This window comes from Epinephelus moara, chromosome 8, assembly GCF_006386435.1.
Source record: "Epinephelus moara isolate mb chromosome 8, YSFRI_EMoa_1.0, whole genome shotgun sequence".
Classification (NCBI taxonomy): domain Eukaryota; kingdom Metazoa; phylum Chordata; class Actinopteri; order Perciformes; family Serranidae; genus Epinephelus; species Epinephelus moara.
The window spans coordinates 17,613,253-17,625,292 of NC_065513.1; the positions used below are offsets into that span (position 1 = coordinate 17,613,253).

The 12,040-nt window shown below is 43.1% G+C and overlaps 1 protein-coding gene across 3 annotated transcripts in view; it reads right to left on the reverse strand.

Annotated features, from left to right (window-relative positions):
* The window catches only part of slf1 (SMC5-SMC6 complex localization factor 1), a 37,131-nt gene that overhangs the window by 7,727 nt on the left and 17,364 nt on the right, over positions 1 to 12,040 (reverse strand). For all 3 annotated transcript variants that reach the window (XM_050051957.1, XM_050051958.1, XM_050051956.1), the window contains exons 16-17: positions 10,370 to 10,462; positions 8,851 to 9,033 (exon numbers count right to left, since the gene is read on the reverse strand). In XM_050051957.1, coding sequence (XP_049907914.1) covers positions 8,851 to 9,033; positions 10,370 to 10,462 — 276 coding nt within the window. The remainder of the gene's footprint in view (positions 1 to 8,850; positions 9,034 to 10,369; positions 10,463 to 12,040) is intronic.

Below are 12,040 nucleotides of genomic sequence, written 5' to 3' on the forward strand. Positions count from 1 at the left end.
TGCCACTACAACACCTCCAGTGTCAGGGTCATAGGATATATTCTGATTTACTGGATGCTGATCACCAGTGGGCGATAAGCATCTTAAATAATCAGAGTGGAGCCCCAAATGAACTCTCAACCGGCCTCTTGAATCAGAAAAGGCTAATCACTGCCATCAGCTGTTAGCTCTAATAATATGTCATGCACTGAATCATCATGTGCAGGCAAATAAACAGTTTCCTGTGTTGCCATTAGCACGCACACAGCCTCATTTAGTTATTCAAACTATTCGGAAGTTAATTCAATACAAGTAGACTGAAATACTCCATGAACACAGAAGACAGGAGTGAGATGAAGACATCCAATAAACAAATACAGACTGATTTTAGAATTCATTGCACAGCTCTCATGAGCATAGTGATTTGGTACAAATTTAACCCATGGGTTCTTATTTTCATGGCAATGACTGGTCCAAGAAGTGCTATGACAACCTGGTATTTTCCTGTACTTAAAATGCTCTTCTTGTACCCAGTTTAACACACATTGTGCAAAGACGTGAGTTTTGTGCAAATATTCCGGTATAAGGTGAGGTGTTTGTTTAGTACCAAAACCAAAAGTTTACAGCCATACTAGTAGCTCTGTGAGGCTGTTCTTAAGCACATTGGCGCTTTGAATTAAATGCTAGTGCAAGTACACAGTGACGGCAGGTTCGGCAGCTGGATTTGGTCTAGTTGGATTCGGTCATTCATTTCGAGTCTCAGCTGAGTCGGGCAACCAGACGCAGACCGACTGATTTTGTGCTGCGTGCCAAATCTTGACCGATGCTGGGCCAAGTCATTTTTTATAACAGCAAAGTCATGGCAGTGTTGGCAGGCCAGTTTATTTTGCCCAGTTCTGGGGCATCATTCATCTCGAGTCTAAGCCGAGTCAGGCAACCGGAGGCGGACAGACTTGCTTCTTCCGGCGTACTGAATTTGGGCCAATACCGGGCCAGGTCATTTTTGATAAGGGCCAGGTGATGGCAGTGTCGGCATCTGGTATGGCGCCAATTTATTTGGACCGATTCTAGAACGTCATTCATCCCGAGTCTCTGCTGAGATGGGCAACTGGACCCTGCACAACTTATTTTTTCTTCTGGCCTGCCGAGTTTGGGCCATTTTTGGGCCAGGTCAATTTGGCTACCTGGGTACGCTGACATGCTGATGTTAAAGATGGTATAATGTACCATGTTCGCTGTGTTTGTTCAATGCATTCTTGCTCAAAGTGTGGCCAACAGGCCAATGGCAGCCCTCAGTCACATTATGTGTGCCCCCCGAACATGAAATGCATGCATTATGTTTTAAGTCCATTTCAATACTTTCACTTTCAATAACTTACATTTAATACACTACTAGGAGACTGCATCAAACGGAACCCCCTACAAGCATCTGTCAGGTTAGGTATGACGACTTGTAGAAGGCTAAGTGACACCAAGTTTTACATTCTGTCATCAATGCTAGTGCTGTTAGCTAAAGTTAGCGATTTTGGTGGTCAACTCGCAACTGCACCTTTCCTGTGCAGCCCTCAATCATATGCTTGCTCCCTAAATTGTCAATCATTAAAACCTGAAGCCCCCCTGGTTTAGAGTCTTAGCATGCTAACACTTGATAATTAGCCCTTAAGACAAAGTACGGATGAAAACATGAATAATACATATAGGAAATCACCAAGACATTCAGGGTTATCCTGGTTTTTCTGTCCCAAGAGACAGTATACACAGTAAACAGCAAAAACATCTTGAGCCAATCAGAAGTGCTCCCGTTCTGATTCCCTCCTCCCTTCCTCTGCCTCTCTCCTCATAAAGGTTAGTGAAGGCAACAGCCCTACTAAACTGTGATATGATGCCATAAGGCAGAATAAGTGAATACATTTTAGTTTAAAACTAACAGGACCCAGTCAAGAAACAAGTTATCTCTGGATAGTTGTGTAAACAGAATTATTGTGAGAAGTAGTTGATGCTGTTACATAACTGCCTAAACAACCTATTGCTTTACTCAGAGTTTTAGCAGCAGTAACTATGTTGTAACATTTGACTGCGCCTTTAAAACAGAGAAAATTCTCTGTATTATATAAAGCCTTTACATTTGACATTGTGATGGCAATGTTAAACTTGAGAATTCCAAACTCACTTAATATTCTTGTTGAACGAATAACTGCTCCCACCGTACGCACCATCCTTAGCGCTGCTCCAAACTCTTTAAAAGTACAACACTCTACAAATGCTGCAGGGTTTAGCTTCTTATTGAAAGAATGACTTCAGCAAACACACTCAACTGCTTTTGAATGACTTCATTTTCACTGTACTATGAGTTCAAACACCAGCCACTGTTGAACTTTCAACACTCATTGTCTTGCCTGTATTCTATATCAACATTGTATTTTTTCAATATACTTTTAAGGTACTTCCTAAGCCGTTGTTGAATGTTTTAACTTAAGGAAGGGGAAGGAAAAGAGTACTACCATTTTGCTCTTGCGGAGTGTATGAGAAGTTAAGTTCAGGGCCAGAGCACAGAGACAGGGAACAATTTTCACAGCCAACAACACAAAATCATCTCTGCTCTGTGACCGCGTTGTTTTTCTTTTCAATTGGCCAAAAAGCAGAGAAAGAAAAAGAAGTAAACCTTGAAAGTTAACTTCGTGGATGGAGGAGCGTGATTCACAAATTCACAACTCTCAATTATTTTTTGGTCTCTACAAATATGTATAGGACATTAAAGTCCAGCTAAACCTTGCAGGCAGAAAAGGACTACAAATAACATAAAGATTCCTAAAAAATCATGTTCCTTGGCCTCTGCCCTTTCCTTTTCATTGAAGCTAGCTCAATGTGGCCTTTGTGCTCGCCAAATGCTGCTGTTGATTAAAAAGGGGCAAGGTATGCGTGTTTTTGTACACGATAAAGGTGGCGCTGGGCAAAAGTAGCCTGCAAAAAACATTTGGTAACACATCGCAAAATCATCATCCACCTCCTTTGATCCTCCATGGCCCTCATTTGTATAACACATACACACACATAGGGCTCATTAGAAAAGGGGGTCTCTCCGTCCCCACGTTGAGAAATGACCGGGGAGACTGTTGGATAGAGCTCCAGACTTAATCCTGGCAGCCACCCCAAAACACAGAAAGAAAGGTTGGGGGAGAGAGGCAGGAAGAGATGAGAAAGAAGAAGAACCTAGTCAAAAATTCCCAGCGAGGGAAGTCCTTGAAATACAGCCTGGAGAAACCCGCAGTTGAAACATCAACACACCCCAGTGAAGCCGAGGGCTCCAAACACAGCCTCACCTCTAATAGTACGAGTGCTCGGCTCCTCGCTGTTGCCAGTTCAGGACCCACAGGGAAATAAGTGCCGAGCAGAATGAACTTTCTTTACCGTGTTGACAGTGAAGAGGCCCAAGTGTATCTAAAGTACTACCTGTGTATGTGTATGTGTGTATCTATGACAAAGATAGACAAACAGACAGAGACAAACCATGACTGACTACAGTGGTCCAAGGGGACTGTGCGTTTCCTGTGCCACTGAGCAAATGACATCTTTCTGCTCCACAAACACTCTTTCACATTAAGATCTGCAGGGACCGCAAGATGCCGTGCATTAACCGACCGTGTGCGTTTATGTATGTGTGTGTGTGTGTGTGTGTACCAGAGATGCACAAAAATCAAAAGAGAAAATGAGGAAGAGGCAGCCGTGTGGCAACCTCTCTTGCCTTCTCTGAACTTGACTCAACCCAAACGATTAGAAAAACAACAAAAACACTTTTACACATACCTGAACAATTCTTTCTGCTTCTATACTCTTTCCCCTCCAACATCTAAATGAGTCTGTGTGTGTGTGTGTGTGTGTGTGTGTGTGTGTGTGTGTGTGTGTGTGTGTGTGTGTGTGTTTACAAGTCGAGGTGGACTGGCTGTGCTTACTAACACGGTGGGCTGTATTGAGAGGACGCCATCAGCGATTACGGTCACAGGGCCGAGTGGTGACAGCTTAAAGGCCCTTTTCTTTATTTCTCCACCCCCTTTGCTCACTGACACGCCTCCAGTGTGTGTGTGTGTGTGTGTATGTGTGTGTGCCAGGTCTGAACTGCACAGCTAAAGGCTCCGGGTCATTTTCCATTCCAATCAGGGGTACCGGCTGCCCTGGCCACCCTGCAACATTTAAACACTCCTACCAGCTGAGGAAGGGGAACAGGGAAGCATCAGCAAACACACACACATACACACAGACACACACACACGCTCAGACACACACTTAATTGCAAGCCAGCATACACTCATTACAGCATTTGAGATTCAAGAAAATATTTGTGCATGCATACACATACACCAAAATATATAGCCAAGGACACTTCCATACCGTGTAAAAACAAGCCAAGCGCGCACACACACACACACACACACACACACACACACACACACACACACACCCTTATACACAGGGTCATGTGGGGCGGCCTTGGGCAATGGGAGGAGGAGGGGAGGAGAGCAGAGTCAGCCTTGCCCTCAGCCATGGCATCCTTTCCTTGCCAGCTCCATAAGCCTGGAGGGACTGAGGTAGAGGGGGTAGGGGGTGGGATCCATCCATTCCTCCCCCCTACAATTCTCCCCTTAAAATGCACACACACACACACACACACACACACACACACACACACACACAGCCCAGGCCTCCAAGCAGACAGGCTTACAAAGGGGTGAGATCACTCCCCAATAAAGGCTTTGTTGGTGTGCCAGTGTCAGTGTTGCCCTCTCTGGCCTACCAGAACCTTGGCAGCTAGGTTCAGCTCGTCTGTTGGAAACAGCAGGGTGAATGCCTAAATGGAAAATATAGTTTCAGGAGATGTAGCAGGCACTCAGAAGAACAAAACACAGGAATATAATAAATAAAAGAGAGAGAGAGAGGGATGGAAATGCATCTGGCCCACTAGCCTGTTTTCCTACCATGGGACGCTGCAGCGAGTCTCCCTGGCCAAAATTTTAAAAGTATTCTAGCATAGAAATGCTGCCATAAGCACAAAAGTCCTGCTTGAGTTTAGAGTGAAAAACTGGAATGAACAACAACATAAAGATTCTTACGGTAACTAAGCACGATGTAGCCCCAAAGCAAAAACTTTCCACATTTAACTGCCAGGACTTAAAGATCTAAAAAAAAAAGGGGAGGAAAAAAAAATGCTAGGCTTATCGATGGTGTCCATGGCAACAAGATGGAGATCACGGAAAAGAGACCAAGAGAGACAGTGTAGCCTGGAGTCAAGAGGACCACCTCCTCACCAGCTCCCTGCTGTAGCCTTTAGACAACCCACCATCAAGGTGTGAGGAAATAGCAAACAGTCAGGAGAGAGCGAGTGAGAAAAAGAAGTATAATGTACAAGCCTGCAGGTGTTTGAAATTGGGAGTATTCTCATTCCTGTTGTTCAACTCGGTCCCTGCGAAGAGACCTGGCCTAGACAGCAGGCCAGACGTCTGCTGCACACACATACACACTCACACTCTCTCTCTCTTTCTCTTCTAATTTTACAGATACAGATAGCTGCTTCTTCCTCTGACCTCTTTTAATTTGCTCTCCCTCCTGTTACTGAGGAAGCAAGAGAGAGAGAGAAAAAAAGGAGCGCTCTCTTGTTTCCTCTCCGGGACTAAACAATCCCAGTCTAATTTATTTTTTGAGGACAGAATATGTACATGTGTTAATGGGAAAGTCGAATCAAATTAACTATAATTAGTCAAACTGAGAGGTGGGCAGAGGCAGAGGTATGTTACATGGGAGACTTGTTCAACGCTGGCAAATGGCACCCCTCACCACCTTCCCCAAAAAAACGCATACACACATTCCCCCTCTGCCACCTGCTGCCACGCACCCAGCGACGCCACCCTCTCCTGAGCTCCGACACCCGTCACGCTCGCTTCAACCCTCCTGAGCTCAGACTGTATGTGGCATGCAAACATGCCGACGCACAAACTAGTTGTGTTGTGACACATTTCCACAAAAAAACCTGTGTGTGAATTTCGCAAGCAGCGGATCCTGACTCCTCTAATCTCGTCAAAAAAAAAAACATTAACAGACATCTCATGAGGTGATGCTGTAATCTGTTTGGACAGACACTGCAGTGCAGGATTGCATGAGGATTATAAAGACAAGCAGTGGGGGCAGAGGGAGAGATGGTATAGATGATCTAGAATTCATACTGCGAAGAAGCAGACAACTGCTACAGCCTCTGGGGTCTGGAATTTCTAGCTTCCACACAATACCTTGAAAAATATTGATATTCAATACCATTTTCGATACCATAGGGAAAATTGACACTGAAGGAACAAAATTTAAAATTTCTGTTGAAAGATAAATTCAACAAGGCTATGACCTGACAACAACAACTTGTCTTTTCTTGGTTAGTAGCAAAGTACAGCAGATTGGGTCCAGGCCTTTCAATCCGCCAACTCCATTGAGTTTGAGTTGACTGATTTGTCTGGCATTGTGACGCAAAACAGCAGTTTCTTGGTCAAAGTAAAAAACAACCAATGGGTGAAATCTGTCCTCATGTACGGCTCAGAATGCTGGCAAGTGGTGAAAGGACACATGAATAAAATCAGTGCCTTCCACAATGGGTGCCTGAGAAAAATCTGCCCAATCTTCTGGCCAAACAAAATAACAACCAAGGAGCTGTACGGCAAAACAGGATGCAGAGATGTGGTCCTTGAAATAAAACACCAGCGACTCAGATGGCTAGGCCACATCCTAAGAATGGACAAGGAGATGATACCGAAGGTAGCATTACGATGGACACCACCTGGAAAACGTAAGTCTGGGCGGCCAAAGAACACCTGGTGGAGAACAGTTGAAGGGGAGCTGAAAGAAATGAAGCTTACGTGGGGAGAGGCACAGAAAGTAGCACAACACCGAGATGAATGGCGTCGAGTCGTCAAAGCCTTATTTCCCATCCGGGAAGAAGAGGAGTAAATAAGTAAGTAATGAGTGCCACGGAGGAACTTTTTTAGCCAATCAGTGCCATGGGGGGAAAAACGCCATTGTCAAGCTGTTGTCAAGCAGCGTGGCAGAGTCAGGAGTAATAGCAACAACAGCAAGCACTTAAGACAAGACAGACTCTTGTTTTGAGGCTGTTCTAAATCAACATGTCTTTTCAACATCACTCAACACTGTAGTTTGTCTTACTTGGCTCCACTCCATTCTTGAAACCCCGGCAAAAGAGATCTGTTGACGTGGCCATTTATGAGTGTCGACTTAAAATGACGTTGAATTCTGGTGCATATGCAGGTTTCTAGTGGTTAGGGAAAATCGAATCTCCCTCCCCAATGAAGATCGTTTAGAGTGGACGCCGAGTGAAGATGGAAACAGAGTGTAACAAGTTGACAGTTCTGTCTGATATCAGGTAAACAGAATGACTGTAGAAAACAAGAATGATAAGAGACAGTGAGAAAGCACAGCTGGTACCGGTGTACTGATACTGCGAAAAATGACTATTGAAACCATTTCAATTGATATGTATTGGTAAATCAGTGTTTTTGGCAGCACTAGTGGGGTCCAATACCAATTCTGTTTGTCAAGGGATCAGTGTGTATGTGCAGCCCACAGTCTGTTTGGTATTGTAGCTGACCTTCAGATAACATACAAAAATTGTACAGTGTGAACATTTAAGGGATATTCCAATGAAAAGTCCCAACAATTTCTCCTAAATATGGAACAAGCCCCAAGAACCCTAGGTCCTCCATTTCCCATAATGGCAGTTGACAGCATCTATAGTTAGATCAGGTAAATGGCCCATGTCTTTCAAACTCTACACCTCCAATTTGTAACACAGGGTCTCTCTGCTAAAATGTTTCATGCCCAAACCAAGTGAACCCCTAATGACATCATCAAGGGATATTTTGTTTAGACTTTTCAGACTTTAAAAAGCTGTCTCCAGAGCCACAGAAGACATTATACAGCCGCTTTCAGAGGCTGAATAGTCTTATGTGTGATGAATGAACTGAACTTGACGTGTAAAATCGGTGGAGTGCCCCTTTAAAAGCCCCACCATCAACAGGTCCCTCTCACTCTACCAGGAGGCTGGTTAAGATAAAACTGGCCCTGCTAATAAGGTCGAAAGCAGCATTCAATCTGTCAGTAAGCTCCGCTGCATTTGTTGGCGACATTAAATTGAAAGCTTGTCTTGGCTACAGCGGCAGTGACATGCAGCCCACCACTGCAGTAAATCATTAGCTAAATAGCTAATTCTACAGATTAGCTCTCTTGGCAGCCAACTGGCCGGACAAGTTAAAGGTGTTTTATTTTGACATTATATGATTCCAACAATGTGACAGGGACCATTTTGTTTAATGAATCGTTTCAGGGGAGATTGATTACATGAAGATATGTGAAAACAGAGTACATCCTGTCCAATTAGGAAAAAAACACATGTAATATACAGTTAGGGTAGCAATTTTTAACTGAACCTGCCTCAGTGGGGATGGTATTGACAAAACAAAGCCCCAGGACAGAAATCAGTGTTACACTTTCAACTTAAAAAGCTACTATGGAAAGACCTAACCTGAAAAAAGACAAATCTGATCCTATTCTGATTGGCTGAGCCACATTAAGAGCATAAGCATAACCTGATAAATATGCACCATGACCACAAAGGTGTTCATTTACAGATGTGCTGCTTAGAAACCAGTTTCAAACCAATATCACTTGGTAAAATAATAATATGTGACTATTATAAAGACATTTGTTTCCATTAATTTAAATAGCGTTCAGCTCCATCTTATAAAACCAGTACTTTGTGTCATGCCTTGCATCAGCTCCCATTCTAATGCAATGTCTACAGGTATATTAATTAAGTGTACTCACCTGCATGCTCCAGTAGCATTTTGGCGATGTCCATGTGTTTGTTTAGGAGGGCGTCGTACAGTGGACTAACTCCACCCACCTGGCTATTAAGCACAGGGGCAGGGCGGTGACGTAGCAAAGCCTCCACACACGCAGTGCTGCCGTGGTTGCACGCTTCATGCAGTGGCGTCCAGCCTGCATGGTCTACATGGTCAACAAACCAAGCACAAACATTTCTTACTGTTTAACATTTTGGAGGTTAAAGAGCTTAAATATACTTTTTAGAGATCTCTGGCCTTCAAGACTTTGCTTTCTGCCAAGAACTTGGTGAAAAACAGTAACTGAAGTGCAATGTTTCGCAAAGAATTTGGTGTATCAAGCAGATGAATAGATATGTACATCTCCCAAAGTATGGTATTAAAAAATTGTGAAGTTTGGCTGAAGTGTCATGATGAAAGATTTAAAGTCTTACTGCAGCATGAGCAGGCTAACACACACTGTTGTAGCTCATTTGTCTGATAGCTACATAAGCTAGCAGGGGCTAATCTGAGGAACTCTGCTAAAGCTGGAAGAAACTGACACCTTGCAAAGTGATTGAATCTAATACTGTAAGTGATGCAGGCATCAGCAATTTTTTAATAACTTTTTTGCAATGAGTTATCTGTCTTTTCTAACACCATAAGACAAAGGACATTAATATGACTGAACTAAGGCTGCTTCAAATTGATTAGCGAATAACAATGTTAGACTGCTTGAAATTCTTGTTCGGGAGTTACAAATAGGTTACGAACCACCGCCCATATACGTCTTACATAGTTATAGAAAAATCAGTATTTCCAGGATATATTAAAATACTTAAGTCCTTCGTGTTTTACAGCTTTCATTCCAAAATTAAAAAACGGTCATGGATAGAAAAGTCCTAAAGAATAAGAATTAGACCATTTGGAGAACATCATAACATAGATCTATTTTATCTGACAAGAAAGGACTCCAACCAAAAATGTTCTGCCACAGTTAACTCGGGCCTCGTTTAGGGAGACGACTGCAAGGTGACAGCTGTAATTTTACCATTTTGCACATAGTTCTGCCTGATCACATTTCGGACATCGCCTATTGCATAAGCCCCCTACTAAGATGCAAGTTAATTTAGGCTGCTATTAAAGGGCTATTACAAAATCGGAGAAACCTTTGAAACAGCACAACATTTCCATAAAAGCAGGGTAAGTCATTATATTTGACCTAAAGGGACAAAAGAAAGTCACTCTGAAATATCAAAAGGCATTCAATTCACTTAGCAAAGTCACCGTAAAGCTATAAATCTGAGCCTCCAAACCCATCTAGCTCTTTCTAGACACACCCTTTACATTTTAGCTAAAGGTTAACCTCAATGATGACGCACACGCACTCCTATTTCTTCTCACCTCTTTTTTTCCCCCTCAATGTTAATCGCTCTTTGAAACCCCACAGCAAACAGTGGGAGTGAAGTCAGATGACGACGAGACAGAGGGTACAGAGAAAAGGGAAAGCGAGAAAGTCTTACCTTTAACGTTGACGTCCGTGCCAGGAAGCGCCAGGATCTGAAGCACTGTTTCCACTTGGTTCCTCTTGCAAGCTCTGTGGAGGAGGGTCTCTCCTTCGACCAGGACACACACAACGGACAAACACACCCAAAAGAGAGAAGGCGGAAGAGAAGAGAGAAATCCAAAATTAGGGTGTGCCCCGATGTCCTGCCCATTGTCCCCCTCCATATGGTGAACACACCAATAAAATACCACAGAAATGTCCCCAAACACCAAAAAGAAGAAAAAAAACCTGACCTAAAAAAGTACGACCCGCCAATGAGGATGCGATTTAAGGAGAGTGATGAGAAAAGGGGGGAGATCTTTCAAGGGAAAAAATGGGAGGAAAAAAAATTAAAAGATGGAGAGTTGAACTAATTTGCCTCGGTCTTTTCCGCTTTTATAGACACAGAGATGTTCCACTTACACCCCGAGCCCAACAAAGTTAATATCGGGTCAGTCAGCGAGTGAATGAATGTAGTAGTGAGAATGTAGTCTTGCTTCCTGTCCGCTCGTCCCTATATTGTTACTTGAGAGGAAGTTATGGTAGACAGCCCATGCACAAAGCCTCGAAAAGGATTCTTCACAGATCCAGGGTTCAAAAGCTCCGCTGGGCATTGCCAGTGTCGCCACGTGATATTTAATCAGCAAACTACCGGTGAACAGGCGTGGAAAAAACCTCTCAAGGATTCCATTTACATTTTTAAACACAATTTTCTTCTCCCCTCTTCCCTTTTTTTTCTCATCTTTACCCCGTCCCTCACTTTTTCCTGATACAATATTAAACCAGGAATATATTAGCGGGCCAGAGCCCCCTCTTTTCATGTATGGCTGAACTTCAGAGGGAAGTTAAAGGCCAAGCATGAGTGGCTCTGTGCTTGCCAGTATAATACAGGACTGCAAAGCCCATAATAAATGCTTTACTAGCTCTCCCCAGGATGCCACGCCTGTACAGGGGCTCCACTCCAGCGCGCACAGACTGGGGCAGAAAGGAGAGGGAGGGAGGAAACAGGGGGACAAGAAAGAAGAAGCAGTGGAGGAGAGAGTGAAAGGGTTTCCTGAATTTCAAAGCATATAGAGGAAATATTGGAAATCCTATTCATTCTGAAGAACTCCTTTCTTCCAGGAGGTGTCTTTGAGGATGCAGAAGATGCATTAAATGTCATCCACCAGTAGTAAAGAGGTTGAAGAGTGGAAGGGAAAAAAAGGGGATGGGGGGATTGGAAGGACTGTTTATCAAAAAGAGGATCATTTATGCTCTGCCTAGAAAGTTGATGCAAAACCTAACAAGCAGAACAAAGTTAAAGGATTTGAAATATATATATTATTTCTCGACACATTTCAGTTATAAACTTTGACATGTTGCACCTTTATATAGCTTGAATTTTTCAGTAGCCATTAAATAGGCTGATGAAGGTTTAAAAAGTGTAATAACATAAACCAATGTCAACTAAAGACAATAGAAACCCATTAGATACAGAAAAGTCACTTATTTGCTGTATGAATTCCCAAAAAACAACCACTCAGAAACAATGAGGACACAAACAGGACGATGAAGCAGGTACTTGACTGCAATTTATCTCAAGCCCTTTGTCAGGTGGTGTGTATGTAATTTGTTATGCAGCCCTGTTAATGATATTTTTCCTAGTTCA